This window comes from Molothrus aeneus, chromosome 5 (assembly GCF_037042795.1).
Source record: "Molothrus aeneus isolate 106 chromosome 5, BPBGC_Maene_1.0, whole genome shotgun sequence".
In the NCBI taxonomy this organism is placed as follows: Eukaryota; Metazoa; Chordata; class Aves; order Passeriformes; family Icteridae; genus Molothrus; species Molothrus aeneus.
Window position 1 is genome coordinate 16,847,327 of NC_089650.1, and position 20,750 is coordinate 16,868,076.

General features: G+C 42.0%; 1 protein-coding gene across 5 annotated transcripts; it reads left to right on the plus strand.

The window, feature by feature from the left end:
• Nucleotides 1-3,686: 3,686 nt before the first annotated feature.
• On the plus strand, nucleotides 3,687-19,223 carry TMEM263 (transmembrane protein 263). Of its 5 annotated transcripts, none has more exons than XM_066549810.1 (5): nucleotides 3,687-3,703; nucleotides 6,106-6,204; nucleotides 7,490-7,551; nucleotides 12,639-12,708; nucleotides 16,498-19,223. In XM_066549810.1, exons 4-5 carry the CDS (start codon nucleotides 12,645-12,647, stop codon nucleotides 16,782-16,784), a joined length of 351 nt encoding a protein of 116 aa, XP_066405907.1. In that variant the 5' UTR covers nucleotides 3,687-3,703; nucleotides 6,106-6,204; nucleotides 7,490-7,551; nucleotides 12,639-12,644; the 3' UTR covers nucleotides 16,785-19,223. The 5 variants fall into 5 exon arrangements, with proteins under 5 accessions (XP_066405907.1, XP_066405903.1, XP_066405905.1 ...); XM_066549806.1 differs by lacking the exon at nucleotides 3,687-3,703 and adding an exon at nucleotides 3,921-4,023; XM_066549807.1 differs by lacking the exon at nucleotides 3,687-3,703 and adding an exon at nucleotides 4,468-4,552.
• Nucleotides 19,224-20,750: the final 1,527 nt, after the last annotated feature.

Consider the following 20,750-nt stretch of genomic DNA (forward strand, 5'->3'; position numbering starts at 1 on the left):
ATGTGATTATCTTTCTTTTTTCTTTAAAGCTCTGAGAAACCACTTCAATTACTTTGATCATTTTCCCATCAAAAGTAAATTTTTTTAATTGGCCACTGCACTTCTCCAGATATGAAGCTTTTTTTGTGATCTCTGCAAATCTCAACAAATACATCAAACCAGGTACTGTAGTTCTACTAAATAATATCATTTTAATTTTTTTGTTCAGGGTTTGTAAATGTCCACCCAATCATTTTCTCAGTCGTATGGAAAAAATGCCACCCTGCAGGTTGAGCAACAGATCCAGACTGCTTCAGGGTGGGTGGCTTCAGTCTTGTCCCTTGACCCCAAAAGGACACCGTGACCTGACCTATAAAATGAGGATAATTAAATCTATTCATTTTTATAAACACTAGTGCAAGACACGGTTGAATTGCACAAATTTAAAATCTTAGTTAAACTGAGGCAGAGTGCCAAGTAATCACAATGCACACACACTAGTTGAAACCAACTCTTTAATAGTCCTGCTGCTGGAACCAGTTTCCTAATGGCTCAGTAATGAGCTGACTACAATCACAAAACCATGCTTCTTGATAATTTTTTTAAAATATGTAATTATAACGTGATAATGTCTTGAACTTGTGTGTGCACAGGTGACAAAAAAGATACCTCCAAACACTTAACGGCCCAGGACTTAAAATCTCTTATTTTTTATTCACAATTTGTATTAGTATAACTCTGTTACAAAAAGGAAGGAGGATACTCTAGCTTTTTGTTGGTAGCTGGCAGTGTTGGGGTACTTCAGTATGTTTGATCTCTGTTACTGGCTGATCCCTCAGCCAGAAATAGTGTGCAACCAACTCACTTCTCTGAGTTCCTTCCCTTGCATGCTATGGTCAACCAGAACTAGCAGACAGTTTCCTTTCCTGTGAGACAAGATGCGTCTGCAGATGAGGCATCATGCTTAACCAAGCACATCTCTTCATATGCAATGAAGACATTTTATATGGTTGAGTGGGGTATGCTGCTCTTTCATCCCTGCCTGGTTTTGTCAGTAGTAAATCAGCCAACAGCCTCACTACCAACAAATGTTGGATATTAAACTCCCTCCTTCCTTCCAGCACACTATTAACCTAGGTTATCTACTCAGGGAACACATTTTTAAGCCCCATGGTAGATTTATATTTGGAATTTGCAAAAGTACAGTCCTTGCCTAATTCCTCTCCATTACACCACCGGCATGGATCTGCAATGGAGAGGTGTTGACATCCATGGCATACAAGTTAGGAGATGGCATCCAGTAAGGTCTATCTCTGGCCTTGGCTGCTCCACTTCGGAATCTTTAGAAATGGATCAAATGTAACAGCACATCTCACAAGCTTTCCTATTGCCTTCCCCATTCAGGCCTGCTGCTGAGCAAACAGTTCAGCTGGAGTTTGTTGCCAGCCATATGCCTTATAGACTTCACCAGACACATACCAGACACAGACCCCACAGCTCTGCCTTCCTGTTCTTCTGTTGCCTACCAACAACAGGAAAATGGAACTGCAAGGCAGAGGAATTCAGGAGATACTAATAACATTTTAAATTAAGTTCTGTACCGAGAGAGAAGGACATTTTTTAGGGCTCTTTCCTAGGTCTACATCGAATCCAACACAGTAAAACTCCAACTCTGGCTGTAGTTCCCCACAGCTACTGCAGCAGAAGCAACCACAATCCTCACAAAAGAATACAAAATGTATGTATTTTGACCTTCCTTCAATTATTTTCTGCATCTATAATCATAGTGCATTCACAGACAAAATGTAAAAACCTATAATCTAAATGACGGAACCACTCCTCCACAAGGGAAGACAGAATGTTACAATTTTTCCATTTTAAAATTGTTAAGAAGGTAATTACATGCTATTTCCAGTGAAAGCATGTTATTTATTTCTCAGAATGATTCAATAATACTTAAGAAGTCTTTTCTGAATATACCAACAGACCATTTTTGAGCCTGTTTATAAATGAAATATTAAATGAGACCAAAAATAGTCACAATGCCAACACCTCTGCAAGCAAAACCTTTCCCTCAGCTTCAACGTTGGCTAGCAAAGTAACAGGCACGCTGCTCATTTGTTTTCTGTTGTCTGCAGAGATGTCAGCCTGATGTTATTTCAGTTATTACACCTGTCAGTGAGGCTCTTCTCCCTGTAGCTGTGGCTTTACAAGGAAGGTGGCTCTTTCTGTTGGCTCAGCAAAACATTCGACTGACCCAAGTCCTGTGCTATCCTAAGTCTTCCAGTGTTTGAAAAGAAGGGTTGTTAATCCCTGTGATGCCTTTTGTTTTCAGTTACTGGGAGGCAAAACATTCTTTGGTGCCTCGTGCTGTGAAGTTTATGGGTGATTACCTCTATTGCAAAAAAAAAAAATACTCAAGCAGCAGCTCTTTCTGCTGCCAAGAGAAGCTCCAGGCCTTGCATTTGGAGCAGAGCATCACATGTATAGAAAGCACCATGTACAGCTGGGCCTTAGGGCCAGGGATGAATAGTAGCTATAAGAAAATATCCTTATCTCAAAGACCAAAAAGATGTCAACAGTTGCAGGTGTCATCTGTTAGAACCAGGCAGGTAAACACTAAATAGTAAACACTCTCTACAAACACTGAGCTCAGAGAGTTGAAGCCTCCCAGATGGAAATCAAGATCCCAGAGTAGAACTCCTGTGTGTCTGTGTAGTATTATTTCCAAAGAACATGACTGATCCATGCGCTCTGTATGTTTCCCATATCCTGACAGAACCCATGGTGTGCTCCCTACCATGGGTACCAGACACCCTCAGTTTTTCACTTGGAAAAACCCTCAGTTTTTCACTTGGATTCTCCCACATTGATGCTTTCACCCATTCACATCCAAAACAGAGAAAATGGATGTTACTCATTAAGCAGGTCAGGAATGCCAGGTCCCTGTGATCAGCAAACCCCTCTGAGCCAATGCAGCATTGCTCTGATAGATCACGTTGATGCACAAATGAAGGAGGAAGCAGAGGTAGTATTTTGTCTATGTAACTTTTCTAAACTCGTGAAGCATTCAGTAAGGTATTTAGTATTCCTGTGCTGCTGAAAGCAGTTCTGTTTCTAAACTCAAAGTACCTGTGACTTTCCTCTCTTCCTTGGCCATCCTTGTCTAACAAACTTGAAAGTCACTGTTCTTCCCCAGGGATCCTTAGAGATGTACATGGAGAGGTCTCAAAGAAGGGGGTGAGCATCAGAAAACCCATCTTTCCCCAGCTATCCCCACTGGTGCAGTTACCTATAAAGCCATGATTACCACACATTTATTCTCTACAGGTGCCATGTAAGAAGTTCAGCTCACTCAATTAGTAGCTGGGATGAAGGGTGCAATACAAATATTGCTTAACATAAACCCGGATCCTTAGGATTAGTGTCGTGGCTCCCCAAGATGCCGCTGGCACTGGACTGGGTGCAGTTTCGTGTCAGACTTCTGCAGCCTCCCCGTCGTGCCAACAGCACGGGCAGGGTGCCCCAAGGGGTCATCTCTTCACCAGGACCCCTCTGCCGAGATGCTCCCCAGCCCAACAGAGCGCCACAAGCCAATCAATCTCCTGCACGCCGAAGCATCTCGGTCAGCTACAGCAACGCCGGCTACCCGTCCCTCCTCTCCTCAGCCCTGCCCCTACCCCACATCTTCCTCCACCTCGGTGCCCGGCCCCGGGGCAAGAAGGTGCCCCCGAGCCCGCGGCGTCCACGGGGGCCGGGCCGGGCCTGCGCAGGCCCTCGGGGGGCGCGGCCCCCCTGAGGGAGGGCACGGGCGGCGGCGCAGGAGGAGGCGGGGGCCGGCGGGTCCCGGCACCCCCGGGGCGGGCAGGGGGCGGGAGCGGCGGCGCCCCCCGGCCGCCGAGGGGCCGCGCCGGGCGCTGGGGCGGGGTCTGCGGGCGCCGGCAGGGCGGGCGGCGGCGGGCGCCACGTCGGCAGCGGGGACAGGCGGAGGAGTAAAGTCTGAGCCGAGCCCGGGCGGGCCGCGAGAGCTGTGAGCGCCGTGCGGTGAGTGAGTGAGTGAGTGAGTGAGTGAGTGAGTGAGTGAGTGAGTGAGTGAGTGAGTGAGTGAGTGAGTGAGTGAGTGAGTGAGTGAGTGAGTGAGTGATGGATGGATGGATGGATGGATGGATGGATGGATGAGCGAGCGGCTGCCATCCCCCGGCCCCGCCGCCAGCCGGGCAACCCCGGAGCGCCCTCCCTGCCTCCCCGTGGATGAAGGGGAACTTCCAGGGAAGGAGGCGGGAGAGCACCCGGCGCGCCCTGGCGGAGCCGCTGGCGGGAGAGGCAGGTCAGGGATGCGGAGCCGCCGCCGCCTGCCCCCGGCGCGGGCACAGCCCGGCCGCCTTTGTGCTTCCTGCCGCGGCTCCGCGGGGCGGGAGGGCCGGGCCGGGCGTAGCGGCTCCGCCGCGGCCTTGGCTGCCACGTCAGTGCCGCCGCCCTGCGCCGAGATGCCGGCAGTGCCCGCGCCGGCCCGGCCGGGGTTATGGGCGGGGGTCGCTGCCGGGCCGCTTCCGCAGCTCCGCCGGGCGCGCAGGTAGTTGCGAGGGGAGGAAGCGGCGGGGACTGCGGGGCTTCGGCCGCCAGAGGGTAACGGGGGGGCGGCTCCTGGGTGCGGGACCGAGGGCAGGGGGGCTGCACTGCCCTGCCGCTACCACCCTCTCTGGGCCGGGCGCCCATGGAGGAGCGGTCCCCGCACCTGGGAGGGAGGGAGGGAGGGCAGCGGAAGGAGTCGTACTCGCCTCGGCCTGGCTCCTGGATGGTCTTGTTCTCCCTCGAGAATTTTTCCGACCCAGTAGAAACTTTCTTTCGGGTTTTCTTCTTTTTAAACTTTGCAGTGTTCAGATGTTTGCTGTAGTAACGTCCTCTTTGTTTCATCTATGTCTCTCGAGTCCAGCTTGATGGAGTAGCATATGAAGAGGTTTTTTGTGAACTGTTTGGTACTGGCTTAGCTTTCCATATTAACCTAGCCTAGGCGTTTATGTGGTGTGGCCTGAAGATCAAGGCAAGTAGATTTAGCCATATGCCTGGTTCTGGGCATTGTATGAACTGCAGATACTGCCTCTAGATGCAATTAAATGCTTCCTTCTGCTCATTGAATTGAGGTGAAAATGAGAACTCTGAATCTGGATGTCCCTCCATAAGGAATGTAAATATCAAGTACATGTAGCATGTTTCAGTGTTTCCACTGTGTTGCTTCAGGCAGGATGCCTCTGTATAACTGGAGGAGTCCATACAAGATTGCTTAATTTAATATGTAGGTACTGGTTTGTATGCACATCAGTTTTAAGACTGCTCAGTAAATATTACCCAGCATATCATGTAAAGCTTTCTGTTAAACTGTGGCTAAGTATTCAGAGAAGTTAGTATTGCCTCCTCAGTGTAGAAATGGACAGCACTGCACAAGTGCAAACTGAAAAGTGGTCCTTGTCCAGCAAGTGACCAGGTCTAAATGTCAGGTAGGAGCCAACAGAAAGGTGGTGGATGCTAGGGAAAAGACTATTTTATTAGCAGAGGTAGCAAGGAAGTTCAGAAGCTGCTTTACCACTGGCTGTTAGGCACAGTCCAGTTTTGTCTTTGAGGGTCTTCTGGAAAAGGAGATCCAAGACTGATCTGGAGCTCAGGCTTTAGGAAAGTGTTAAAAGAAATAGGGAAGGCTCTTCTGAAAACTGAGCTAGGAGGAGGCAGAGGATGATAGAACTGGTAAAATGGAGTTTTCATGGTCTTTCTGAAGCTGTGCCTTGCACCTTACTGGAATTTACCATGTACTTCTTAGGAACCAATTTTGGAGAACTAGAAAAGGGGAATTCTGGTTTGTGCCACGTTTGATTTTATATCTTGTAAATCATTGCATCAGAGAAAACTTGATTGCCAACATCAGGTGTTCTGTAGAGCCTCTTCTGGACCCTGATCTATATTTTGGTTGACAGTGATGGAAGAACGGTGCATTCTCCATCCAGGGTAGATATGCTATAGTAATGTCCTGGGCAGAGTTAAGGGTTTTTTTTCCAGGGGATACTATACCGCTCTCTTGCTTTTAATCGTGGTGTGTTTGGTTTTTAATACAGATATGTTGCATTACCTTTCCAGCTGTGTTCAGTTCCCTGCATACTGTGAGCCTGTTATGTACATTACTTACAGCAACTTCTTTTGGAGGAAGCTGTAGCCCGTCCTGCTGTAGGCTTGGAAGTAAGTTGTGGCTCACGCCTGGAAGCTTCTGATCAACTTCTTGTGGTCTTTACTTGAAAATGCAGTCTCTTTTTCATAGCACGTTTGCTTTCAAGCTTGTCTTGCTTTGTATATAAATCTGAATTTTGAAACTTGAGTTTTAAACTGAAGGCTTCTTGAAATACTAGCTGTGCTCTTGGTTTTTACCTACATGTTTTCTACATGCCTGGATTTGTTTTTGTACTTTAGTGCTGTTAGCACTGCTGATTCTTGCTAAGCTCAGCCAACTCTTTCCCTTGCAGTAACAGACTGAAACAGACATTTCCATCCTAGGAGTAAGGCAGTGAAGCTGATAGTGAGGGGTTGCTTGTGCAGCTTGGAGCTGAAGAGCAGCCATAGGTGGGATTACCTTTTTTTGGCTTCATGATTATTTCCTTGTTTAATTTGGAGAGTAGAAACTGTTGCTCTTCCAAAAATTTAATTCTTAAACTACCATACCTAAAAATATATTTTTTTCCATGTTCGTGAAATACATCAGGTTCATTCAGAAATCTGCTGCAGCTGCTGAAAGAGGTACAGAAGAGCTGTTCATGTGGCAAGGGTTGTTTGTTTTCCATCAGCTCTGTAGCCAGGCTTTCTACCTGCACAGCTGGTAGCCAGAAGGAAGAGAACTTCTTTTGTGGTGAACAAGACAGGGCAATGGGTTTGTTTGCAGCTCTGTCAGGTGGAAGTTCCAGCACTGGCTGCTGCAGCCGTCCGGAGCAGCATTAAGCTGCCAGCTGAAATTGGTCCCATCCTTGGGTCATTTCATTGCTACCCACAAATATCTGAGTAGTGGCATTGAAACAAGTTTTCACAGGCTGCTGCTTGGGCCAGGTTTGCTGTGCTGAGACAGAAGGGCTTTTTGTCTCTAAAGTCAGACACCAAGAGCATTGGCTGAAACTTGGGAAGTTACACACATCTGTAATGATTAGAGCCCACTTCTCAATGGAAGGCTAAAATTTCACACAAAATACTGTCCAAGAACTGCAGGCTCATTAAGGAGCATTTGTGTCTTAACGTGGATTATTGTGCCTCATAGCAATCCTCATGGCAGCACATGGAGCAAGTAAAATTATCTTCATTACCCAGGAAGAATTGGTGTCTTGGTGACAAATCTCTAAAAATGTGGCATCTTAATGCTCTACCAAGTGTGCTTCTTCCATACTGTGGGGATTTGTATTCCTAATTCCTGCTCTACACCCATGGCAGGTATGTGACAATCACTGTTCCATAAGATGTCATTAACGTTCTTCCTTTCTTATAGGTGTATGCAGAATACTTTTGTGGAAACAACTAACTAGTAATCTCCACAAAGAAATATATTTGGTAAGTAAGTTTTATTTCAATCAGCTTTGATGTGAATGTACTTGTGGCTATGCCATTACTTCTAGAGCTTCTTGGCGCTTTCATTCAGGATCTTAAACACTGTTAATGTTACAAATAGCTCTTGAATTAAAATCCTTCTTTTGAACAATTTCTTTTTCTTTTTTTTTTTTTTTTTAGCCACAGTGTAAAACATTTAAGCTTTCTATGTATTTCATATCCTGACAGTATGGAAGTGTTTCCTTTCAAATCAGTTGAGTGACTTTGATCTTTATTTTTAAATTTTTTTTGTATGAAGGCTACAATTTATTTTAATAGATTGTTAAGAAAGATGAGAAATTATCCCATATCTCTTGAATGAATAGACAATAGACAGAATCTTCATAAGCACACAGGGAAAAAAACCCAAAAAGTAGTTGAAGTAGTTTGCATTTATCTCTGTTCTAAGATCTGGGTTTGCCTCCACTTCTTGGCATGACAAAACACAGATGAGGAAGGAAACTGGAGTGTGCCAATGATATGATAGATTTCGGCTTCATGAATGTCCGTATGAGTTTTTCTGGGCCTCATGGAGATCCTGCCTCATTCCATGTCATCATTCAATGAACATGTTAAATGAAGCTGGAGGCTTTTCTGCAGTGACACAAGTGAATTTGTCATCACAGGAAGAAAATGCAGAAGAAAGATCTCTTTGCTTGCTTTCTTCTTCCCTTTTTCTTTAGCCAGTCTTAGTGTACTTTGAAGAAGATTCTGAAAACTTATGAGAAGAGTTCCAAAGTTCAAGTTTCTGATAAATCTTTGCCTTGTTGCGTACATCTGCAGTACTGGTAATCATTGTAACTAATGATTCAGTGCATAGTGGGGACTTTGAATCAGCAGCTTTCAAGTTTCCAAAGTTCCTTAACCTATAGCATGTCTGAATGACTGACCTCTGCACAAAAGTCTTACACTTGCATCTCTAGGTTGCTGGTTTTGGTTTCAGCTGAGTTGTAATCTCTGTTGGGTCTCTTGAACTTTGCTTTCTCTTCTTCATGGGGACGCATCTTCAGGGGAAAGCTTGAACAGGACCTTCCCTTAGGATACACTGCAGTCTGGTGACCGGGGGACTTTTTTGATGCAAAGCAGGACATAAAAGCCTAGATCTTAATAGACAAAGGAGGCATTGAGTGCTTTTACCTCCATGGTATTATGTAAAATGTAGTGAGTGGTTTCCATTTTTCTATCTCCAGTTTTTGAAGAAAAAAGTTGTATTCTTGCCCTTTTGCTCTGAAGACTGGATGAAGTAATCTGCCACTAAGCGGTTATTCCAGGCCTTTAACTCCAGTCAATAGGAATACTCATCTTAAGTCTCTGGAAGGGAGCCAGGTTTAAAACATGCTTCTGTGTATATCCTGTTCATCAGATATGCTGCACCGTGTTTAGTACACAGGATATTTTGCATCACTTTTCAGAGCCTTTCAAGTCTCCTGAGGTATTAAATTGGATACAAATATGCATAATGCAAACTGTAACGTAGATATTTGAAATTTTTCTGTAGAAGTCTTTTGTTGGATGTTGGTTTTGATTCTGTAGGATTCCCTGGAGAGCTTCTACAGAAAATCAAAAGGACATGAATTGTGCTTTGCAAGATCTTGTATGCAAAGTGATGTTTTGGGTCAGGCTGTGAAACTTTTTTGACAGTGATGTGATTCTGTTTTCACTTGCCCTGATATCATAGAACTGTGAATAAAACCTAGTACAGGCTGGTTGGGCACATCTCTGGCAGCATCAAAGAGTCATCAAGGTTGGAAGAGATTTTCAGGATCATCCAGTCCAGCCACTCACCTGGCATTCCTGGAGTGCTTCCGGGTACCTGTAAAACCACCCATCAAACAGTAGTTTTCAACTTTCTGATCTGCAAAGCCCTGAAGGCTCTCTTCTATGTAGAACAAATTCAGTCCTACCAACAATGACTTACTTGCCTTAGCTGCTGTTCTCAGGTGTGCATAGTTCTCCGTTGACTTCTGGGGCCTGATAGCAGCAGGTTGCCAGTGCCTGAAGAAAGACCACTGGGGTCTGTCTAGATGCAAGTGAGTGAAGCATGTCTATTCAACTTTTAAGGAAAAGCTTGGGATCAACAATTATGTGATCTTGAGGTTCTAGGAAAGGTAATGGGAAGGAATACCTAATCTTAACCGCTTTTTGTATATAGTGCTGTGATTTTATATGTGCTGCTATTTTTTTTTTCTACTGTACTTTTAAACTAGATTAGGAACTCTGCTGTGAAATTCCCCTGCCAATACATTGCTTTGCTCGTTTAGCTTTGCAGGAACTGAAACCAAATTTGACAGTCTAAACCAGATGGTTGAGAATTTTGAAAGCATCCCTTACCTGTCTTGTCTGCCAGTCTAACTCTTCCTGTTGGACAAATCTTATTTTAATTAAATACTGATATTATGTCATGTAAAACAGATTCTAGGGGTTTCATCTGGGCTGTATCTGCTGTTAGTGTCGCTGTGTTCAGTACATTCTTAATAGCAGAAAATACTAAACCTTGTGTGAAGTCTTGTGATGGTTTCTAGTGTTCTACCTATGTATGAAACTGGTACCTTACTCCAACTCCCCTCTAAACTTTTTGATAATCCCTGACAGTGCTTTCTTTGTCCTTTTAAGATTAAATAACTTTTCTGAATCTCTTATGTGGGATTGTTGACAGAAACATTTTGAAGCTCAAACAAGCAATTTCATCTGGTGTTCTTTTAGGAGTTACATGCTGTCTAGATACAAATAAATTCATGGAGGTAGTTCTTATTATTATAAATTATAAAAAATAATTTACCTCTGGCTTTACTAATTTGTCTCAGGTCTGTTAAAACTGTTTTGATCACTTTTTCATTCCTTTGTTTGAATTAAGACTTGCTAGGTTCTGGCTTTTATTTTACTCTTTAGGACTTTGCCTAAGGCAATGGTTAAACTCTTTCCACATTGGTGGTAATAATCCTCACGACTGAAATGGCCAAACGTTAATTAGGAACATAGTTGCTTCATCTTGATAGAGATATCTTGATTGAATAATGTCAGGCCTGTCAGTTTCTTCTGTCTGTCCTTTCTTACAGTGCTTTATATTATTTCAAGTTGGAAAAAAGCAACAAACCTACATGGAACTTCACATAGTGAGGATGAATATTGTATTTCTTTCAGCTTGCATCTTTTCTCAGAACCTTATTGTCCTCAGTTGCTCCCTGTGATTGGTCACATTCTTTTTTTTTTTAAATTTTCTTCCTCTTATTTGTGATTAAATAAAATAACAAGAATAACAAGGAGTTCTATAATTTATACTTTTTTAAATTGTCTTTTAGCCCTCATGTGTTTTCCATCCTGATATGTTGTCACTCTACAACTTCCTCATGAGTGGAAGCAGGGGGGCAGACACTGATCTCTTCCCTCTGGTGACCAGTGACAGGATCCAAGGGAATGGCATAAAGCTGTTTAAGGGAAGTTTAGGGTGGATATTAGGAAAAGGCTCCCCCAGACTGTGGTTGGATACTGGAACAGCTGTCCAGGGAAGCGGTCACAGCACGAGCCTGACAGAGCTCAAGAAGTGTTTGAACAATGCTCTCAGGTACATGGTGTGATTCTTGGGGCTGTCCTGTGCAGGGCCAGGAGTTGGACTTCAGTGATCCTTGTGGTTTCCTCTCAGCTTGGGATATCATATGATCCTTTCCTATTTCTTAGCTGACATGTTTGCATTTCTGGCTTTTGAGTGGCACTTGTTCAGCATTTCCATCAAACTGGCCATCCTGGTAGTAGGTATTTTTGCTTGCTTTCCTGTTCAGCTTCTTGTGTTTTCTGAGCCCTGAACTGATACCCTTAGTGCTGATTGGGAGGACTCTTTAATATTCAATTTAGGCTTGCTTCTCATCCAAAGGTCTATGATTTAGTATGTGGGTGCCAGTTTTTAGTGTGATGTTTTAACTTCATAATAATACTGTGAGGGTTTTAGCTCTTGTTTTCCAGATGAGTCTTCTCACCTGCTTCTGCCTCCACATTCCTTCTTCAGATCTCAGCCTCTGCTTTCTCACCCAGGGCATGTACAAAGAGATCTGGGCACAGCAAGAGAAGCGGGAATTATTTTTGTGGTGCTTGTTGACTCCTGGAAGAAATTAAATGATTTAAAGACTTATGCAGAGGGAAGGGAACTAAGAGGTCACTGGCAAAAAGAGAGAAGCATGCTGACTAGTGTAATGTGACTTGTTTTTCCTTTTTCTGACCTTGGTGCTTGCTGAGGAGGGAAAGCAAGATTAGCAGGAGGACTCAGGGGAGGAGGCAGGACTTAATATCAAGGCATGCTTTGGTGCGGGAGGAAAGCGAAACCTGGACTGGTTAGTACTTTCTTCCCTTCCAGAGAAAAAATTCTATAAGCAGAGCATCTGATTGAGCTTTCTGTTATGCTTCCTCTGTCAGGGACTGCTGCTCTAGAACTGCTCTAGGAAATAGCTTCTAATGTAAAGAAATCTTCCCTGAAATGTTTCCATGGGAGAGTTTGTATAGAGTTAAAACAGTTTAGGTCTGCTTCTATCACCACACCATTTATGCAGTTCCGTGTCAAGATAAATTGTGTGTTTCTGTTGCTGTGCTTCCATCTTGTTTTCATGGCATTTGTTCAAATTATGCTGCAAGGATTTGGTGTTTTTAAACAGCTTTCCAAGTACTAGCAGATCTCACAGGCATGCTGCTCTTGTTTCTATAGTGGCCATCTCCTTCCTCTATGGTCACTAGGCTTTTTTTTTTCAGTACTTAAACATAAGCTCTTGTATGGCAGTAGGTGTTTTGTTTTCCTACTTGTTGTCTTCCTGATTGCTTTTTGAGATGCACTTGGTGTGGTGTGGCAGCTCTCACCAAGCCTACTTTAAGTATTGAGCCTAGTTGAAGAATGCAAAAGCACAGTCTGATAATAAAAATAGGAGCAATTTGACAGGACCTGCTAGCTTGTCTAATAATGAAAAAGAAGTTATCTTTGTGGAACTTAATCTACTTGAATTTTGGATTAATGGATTACATTTATGCTTTGCCAGAGAAGATGAATAGCATGTGTGAATTTCTTTTTTTAGGCAATAATGAATCAAACAGACAAAAATCAACAGGAAGTCCCATCCAACATTCATGATGAACCACCAGAAGGTATGTATTAGTTTTCATGAAATGAAGTAAATCAATCAGTTCTCTCTAAAAATGGATCTGCAAGCTGAACACTTCAACTTTCTTTTACATAACAGTAAACAAACCAACCCTGGGATGAGATGGGCCTGGATTATTGTTCACTTCTGCATTATCCTGATTACAAAAAGGCCACTGAATATAACTGAGTAAACAACTGTACCTATAAATTATAGAGAAGATGGACAGTTACTGAAGGACTTAATTTGCAGATTAGTTTGCAGAAATATGACTTGATCTAATGGGCATTTATTTCTGCTATTCATTATGTGAGACATAAAGAGTCCAGCTTCATTTTTGGACACGTTGCTGTGTTCATAGTGCATGTGACTTTTATGCAAGAGGCATTAAAAAATACATAGAAGTTCATTACTGCTTCTGGAGACTGTTGTCCATCATACAATTAACAGTGGTTCCAACTGTTCACAATCTCACGGTTTCATAAAATCAAGCATGCACTTGACTTCGTTAATGCAGTGACATTGTGGTCTCCTGAACCAACTGAATATTAAATTGGTTATTAGATCTGCAGAGGAAATGCAGTTACAAATGAGCAGAGTTTCTTCTAAGCTGTGGACTGGCAGGATTGAGCAGAGTCCTGTTTGCATAATGTGACTGGAAATATACTAGATGAAAAGCCATTCTTGGCATGTAAAAAACCACGTTCTTATGTGTGTTCTGTCTGCTTTTGCTTTAAAACCAAATGTGTTGGATGTAGAGGTCGGTGAGTCATGAGTCCTCTCAGTTCATTGCTCTTCAGTTTATAATGGCCCTTTAAAGTTCTGTTTGTTGGTCTGGGTTTTTTTTCACCTCAGCTTTTATATGTTGTATAACCAAACAATTTACTTCTTTGAACAACAGTATTATCCACTAACTGTAGCAGAAAGGATTGAAGTCGAGTAGCTCACTCTATTCTTAACAACTATTAGGCAAGAAACACAAGTAGAAGAAGATGAGAGGAAAGGGAAAAATAGGTTTTCATGGCACAGAAATTCTTCAGCTCTTTAATACTTGTTATAGTAGCATGGTGTGAGGACAAAAAGTCTTGCACTTTTGGTGTTAAGATCCCAGAAGCATTTCTGATAGCAAATGCCTGATTGGAAACTACACCTTAATGTGTTATCTTCAAGTCTGACTTTTAAGGCTGGGTTTTGTTTGCTTAGTTATTAGGGGCTTTTTTGCCTTAAAGGTTTAATTGTCTTTGATACATGTTAAACATCATATATAGAAAGTGAACAGTAGTCTGAAAAATAGAACCAATTCTTTATTGAATAGGGCAGTGAAGTAAGTGGGCATTTTTTTATCTTCCTAGAATATTCATTAGGTTTTCCAGATTCAGAGCATAACAGCAGAATTTGATGATCACTGGTTATTCCAAAGTTTTATTTAAAATCTGTTAGCAGCTTAGACTTATTTTCTTCTGCACATTTTTTCTGTCAGTATGACAATAACTAGTTTGAATATGAAGTCTAAATAGATGGAGAAAGTTGGTGTAGTTAGAGGGAGTAGAATGAAGCACAGCTCATCTTAACATAAACTCCATCCTTGAAGAGGCTTTTTCCTTTTGGTTCTGATTCATCTGCACTCTTCAAGCCTTATGAGTTTAGTCAAAATACTGGAATACCCTTGGAAAACAACCCCATTTTGAATGCTGTGCAAGGCCTTATACATGATACACTTACACCATCATAGAAAGATGGCCAAATGTTGATGGAAGGACACCAGTTCAATGCTGGCAAAATCATCTTCCTGAACAGGCTGCCAAAATACTCCTTAGAGGAAAGGCTCAATTCCAAAACTAATTTGCAGTTTTTCTTAAAGATAGAAATAGTTCTGGTTTGTTCAAATCACGCTTAACAAGCTTGGTGCCCAAAGGCTTTAAAGAATGTGTAGAAGAAGCTTTTGTGCTCCTGCTTTTTATGAGTAGTGCTATTCTAATGCAATATTTTGTGCCTTGAGAGCAGCGCCAACCTTTGCAACCTACATTCATTCAAACTCTTGTTCATTCTTGGATTCCTTTCAGTGGGAAGCTGGCTGCAAGATGGCCTGGTGGAGCCAACTCCAGGATAGGGAACTTGTGTCATTTTCTCAGTACTCCATAAATCACAGAATATTCTGAGTTGGAAAGCACCCACAAGGATCATCAAGCCCAACTCTTAATGGAAGACCCATGTGATCAACCCACAACCTTAGTGTTATCAGCACCATGTCTACATGACTGAGCCAATCTCCTTAGATTTAGGCATGATCTGGTATTCTTTGGAAGCATACTTTTTAGAAAAAAGGAGACCAGGCATGTGTGTCCTATAACAGAAATCAACTGGCAATAAAACTCTGCAGTGCTGGGTGTTTGCTAGAGCTCATGGACGGTGCAAATAGAATGGAAATGGAATGTGCCAGCCATTACCAGAAGTTACTTATACACCATCACATTCTGTATTTACACCTGTGAAATAGAGTAGATGTCAATGGACTGGCTACCTGAAGTAAGGTAAAGATAAATACATAAAGGTTACATTTGTTTGTTTCTCTTATTATTTTTAAAGTTAGTTATGATGGATCATTTTTTGCTTACATCAGTTCTGATTCAGTGAAATCAGCTCTTAAAATTCAGTGGGATGAAACTTTATGCCTATTTCACCCTAATGATAGTGAACCAGTTAAGTGGAAGTGAAACAGTTTCTGACCAAATTTGTTACAAGTTCTATTAGTCTGGTCACAAGAATCCTCTAGTGAATAAACCCTAGACATTGGATTTTATGGCAGACTCTGCATACTTCCTTCTGAGTGTGATGCTTTAAAGACTTTCTGTATGTAAATAGAAATTCTGATCTCTGTGTGTTTGTGTTGGCAGTGCATTTTTGCTACAGATGTCCATGTTGAAAGCTGCTGGCTTAGAATGAACCAGCAAGAGTATTACATGACTTTAAGTAAAAGGCTGTCATTTATGTTTTCAGTTTCCATTACCCTTTCTATAATCTATATCAATTTCTTAATTAAGAGACTAGTGTGAGCTGGAAGGACTTTCAGTATTTTCAACTCCTTTGGGTTTCACTATTCTGTATTGTTTTCCTTTTTTGTCAACTTTGTGGAAAATTCTCTCATTTAGGTGGCACCTTTTGCTTGAGTTATTCCAGACACGCACATAGGAACTCTGACCTCTACAGTTTTTTAATGAATTCTGAGTCCTAGGTCAGTCCTGGCACCATCACAAATGTATTGGCAGTGCATGGAAAGTTGCTCACCCTAGTTTTCATCTTGTAGTAGATGAGTGCTGGGACGTGACTCTTGGAATCTGTGTTCTGGATGCAAGTTGTGGACAATGAGGGCACTGGAGACAGATCTGTTCAGCTGGTTCTCCTAAGGCATGTTGCAGTGGAAAGTGTGTTGGCAGGGCTGGACAGAGGTCTCCCATGCCTCTAGAGCTGTTTTTTTCTTTCCTGCTACCTCCTAGAGTAGTTGTCCTCCTCCAAGCATGTTATTTCTGCTCCTGACTCCCTCACCTTTTCATTTCATGTCTGTTTATTCCCTAGCTCTGCCCACTGTGGTTCCACTTGCTCTTTTCTTGGTTTCCCTGTTGTTTGTTATTTGGAACTAGGTGTATGAGCATCCAAGAAAAGCAGCCTGCAAGGTAAGTATAGACTGTATGCAATGGCTGTTAGGCTAGAAAAGGAAATACTTTTGAGAAACACTTTTTTGAAAATGCTTTAATCCTGGTGCTGAGATTGATTTGCTTGTTGTTTCTTCCCTTAGGGTCACTCAAAGATCACCCACAGCAGCAGGCTGGCATGCTTTCTCGTGTGACTGGTGGCCTCTTCAGTGTCACAAAGGGAGCTGTTGGTGCCACAATTGGAGGTGTTGCTTGGATTGGAGGGAAGAGCTTGGAAATTACCAAAACAGCGGTCACATCTGTGCCTTCCGTGGGAGTGGGTCTAGTCAAAGGAAGTGTTTCTGCTGTAGCTGGAGGCGTTACAGCTGTAGGATCTGCTGTTGCAAGTAAAGTGCCTTTAACAGGAAAGAAAAAGGACAAGTCTGACTAAAACCAAAACTGAGACATACTCAATTCTCCAGAATATTGCATCAGCGGCATTAAAATCTGCTAAGATTGGGACCATGAGAAGCCATGTGTCTTAGACACTTAATCTTCTAATGAGTTGTGCAAGTAACTCAATTTCATCTGAAAAGGACAGGAGCATGGCTAGCACAGCGTATAAGGATTTTTTAGAGCCTAGATTGAAGCTTTGTATCTGGTGAAATGTTACACTTGATAACTATAGAAGTGAGTGTATCTGAAGGAATAATACATATTTGAATAGTCATTTACTGTACATCTTCTGCAGTTTTGGACTAAAATGTGAATGTAGAAATTCAGTAGTCTCTGTGATGCCATCGATACAAGATGAAAGTTATTGTTCTCAGTGGTTTCCACACTCTCCTGCTAAGTATCCTTCAGCTGTGTGAAAGCACTGTTGGACATACCCAGTCTTGGTTCTGAACCTGTACTTGCAGGCAGCCTGTAAACTATCCCTGACTGCATTCTGACAGTGAAGACTGGAGCAAAGAGACTGGAGGTGTGCAGAATTTGGAAATGAGAATGGGAGATAGAAGTGAAAAAGTTTAACAAATGTGGTAGAAAGGATCATAAAGAGTAAACTAACTTAATGCCTTATTAGAAGAAAATCTCTTTTTACTAGGTGAAGCTGTGTAAAGAACTGTCCTGTCGTTTCAGTGCAGTTTACAGAATGAGCTTTAGGCTCTTTATAAATTCTGATATCTGAAACTTTCTCAGTTTTTACTGAAAATGTGATTGCTTCATCTCAGGTGTATTTAATAATATGCATCTATCTCCTGCAAGTGAGAACTTGCTTCTAATAAAGTTCTTATAGACACTAGAAAAAAATGACAGCCTGTGGAAAATGGGCTGATGTTTGTGGTCATCTAACACAGCTGTCTAACTTGCTAGGAATTCTTGTGTAGCTGGAAACCACTGAAGAACTAGCAAAGCCATTCTCTCAACTCCGTGATACACCAGGTTAGCTTTTTGCTCTGTTTAAGCAAATGCAAGGAAATTTTCACTACATTTCTTGTACTTTTCACCTTGATTTTTGAGTAAAATGCAATACATTTATTTAAAACAAACCAAAAACAGTAGATGAGGCCTTAAAAAAAAAGGCAACATGATTCAAGTAATTTGTATACTGACAGATTCCAAATGTTTACACCTCAAATGGGAACACCTGTACATCCTCTGCAGTGTGTGAGGCAAAATGCACTTGTAATGACACAGCATGAGGTTGCCTTAAAATAGAAACCATTTGTGATCTTTTATTTGTGTACTGATTTTAAAAATAAGTAATGTCTTTGGAAGCCCATGGGAGGTGTCTGTTCATCATCGTGTGTATGCAGTATTTTCTAAAAACATTTGTTTCTATGGAGAACTTGTACACTTACCTTTTCAGTGGCTGTGGTTGCACTAGGTGGTTATATGGGGGGGACTTTTTAAAAATGAGAAAACTCAAAACATATCACTTGTCAAACTTATCCTCTGTTCATGGGTGTTGAAAGTACACCTTGTCTCAAATTATGGTATTCTTGAGCAAAATGCAATACTTCTGTTGGGTGACTTGTAGTCACCCAATCTCTCTGAGCCGTTGGTACATCAACTGCACTCTGCAACAACTTTATCTTATATCAGAAATCGCATGTTGGAAGCATGATACTTGTAAGCATGGAACTTGGGGCAGTGGGGAGAGCAAAAACCCAAGAAATGACATCTGCTCCTTTGTTAGATACACCAGCTGCTTGGTTCTGATCTGCTGCAAGGGGGAAATGAGGTAAGTTGATGCAACAAATGGAAGACTTTAACTGATTTTTTATAGTCAAAAGGAAATTGTATAGAATATAGTATTGTATAGAATATAGTATTGTTTAGAGGTACCAGTTAGCTCTAGAAATGAGCTAGTCTGGATATCAGAGGCAATTTTGCTGCAGCATATAATTTAGTATGGTCTGCTCCCCTGCAATTTCCAGTATAGCAATATCCCCCAAGTGCTGCCACTAAACTCTTTTGGAGTCACCTGTTTGGAGCACAGTGATAATTTGTGACACTCAACCAAACTCTTCCTAATAGTTTTTCTGTAAATGGGAACGTTGAACTGGTCCTACCTGGTTTTTTATTAAATTCTTTAATTGTAAACTATGAAACCTGCAGCAAAACAAGTGTGCTCAGAGATAAGCAATGTTAGGTATGTAAGGAGTTGCCAACACTCCATTATATTTTGTTCTTAACATATCCTGTAGCTATTATTTTGAGTCTTGTAAACTGAAACTTTTACATGGCATATGGGTTTATTTTTCAAAGAGTTTTGTCCTGTAGCCTGTGTGTTTTCCATTCACTTATGAAACTTGCTTCATCTTAAAAACTTGTTCCCATTCTGTCCTGGCACCTGTGAAACATTAAATTGTTGCTGTTTCAGACATTTGAAAGCTTCCTTAATTTTGTGGAGAAAGGCATATTTAGGTATAAATCTCCCATAGTATCATGCTCCAGAGTGTCTTCTATTTGTGTCTACTTAGCACCAACCAGTTCTTAACAAAATCTTTAGCTTCAGTGTGTAAGCTATGCACAGACACAGCACAAAATCCTTTGCACTAATTTTCTTTTCTCCTGGTTAATGATGCTTGGGAATATCCAGTTTTAAGATCATAGCTGAATGGAATATGGAACTGAAATCTTCTGGGGGAGTGAGGCTTTTCTTTTGTCCTGGGATTTTTTCTGTGGTAGCTGTATTTCACTTTGCTTCTCCCAGTCCCTTTTCCAAAAGGGGAAATGTTTATGAAGGCAGCTTGTATGCCTGACTGCTCTCTCTAGGTAGTGAAAGGCTTACTCACAGGCTGGTCCACAGTCACTGTGAGTAACAAAAGATGAGGATTTTAGCAATACAGTGTTTTGGTGACTGGGAATTTTCCTGAGGTTTTATTGTAAATGAATCCTGTGAAGAAGAGAGAAACGGGTCCCAGAGTTAGGAATGAAGGATTGACTGAATTTTCATCTGGTAGAAGAGGAGCATTTCTGTGAATGCTTTTATTTTCAAAGGGGAAAAGAAATTGAAACATTCAGAACACAAAATGAGTTTGTGGTAACTCAGGCTGTGAGTTAGTTAAGGAAATACATCCTTTTCCTGTTCTGTTGCCACAGCAAATAATTTAAGTGATGGGAATAAGCTGTTTCAAGAACTTTGTAAAAACAGGTACCTGTAGAAATGCTAGAACTAAATATTCAGGGAAAACACTGTTGTATGTCTTGGTTTCCTTTTCCTCTTAAGCTACCTTAAGGGTCTCTGGCTCTGGTCACAACCAACAGGTTGTGTTAGAAGAGCTTTGGAGAGCTGAAATGCCCCTTTGTGTCTGAGGGGAAGGAGGCTTTTAAATTCAGATAAAATTGTTGTCTGCTTAATGGCTGAGCAGGGAAAGACAGTCTCAAAGTGACAAAGGCAAGTTCCTGTGAATTTTTAATATAGCTGTCTTCCCTCTTTAAAGACGATAATGAGTTTTGAAAGAGTCAGCACAGACATAGCATAGACCACAACCTGACTTTTTTCGTGCTGTGATACGTCCCCTTCTTGAATTCCTGCCAGTGTCGCACACACTCCTGCAGGAGTGCCATTTACCCCCAGAAATGCCTGTCACGCCTACATTTGCCCGCAGAGTGCTCAGTCTAAGACCTTCAGCTGTTGGGATCTTTGCACTGCTCCTACCAGGTGTTCCCAGCCCCTCGCCAGAGCACAGCAGATAACATGGCAGACTGCAAAAACTCATCATCTTGCAGCCCACCCTCTGGACCAGTAATTCAATACCAGCTTTCTTAAGCAATTACAAACCACATTTTAAGAAATGGAGGCCTGGACTTGCTGCCAAGATGTGTGTTAAAAATGACCTTGAAGAATGCCTGGAATGAGGGTGGTGTGTAGCTGGCTTTTATTCTGCTGTCAAGAGGGAATGTGTGT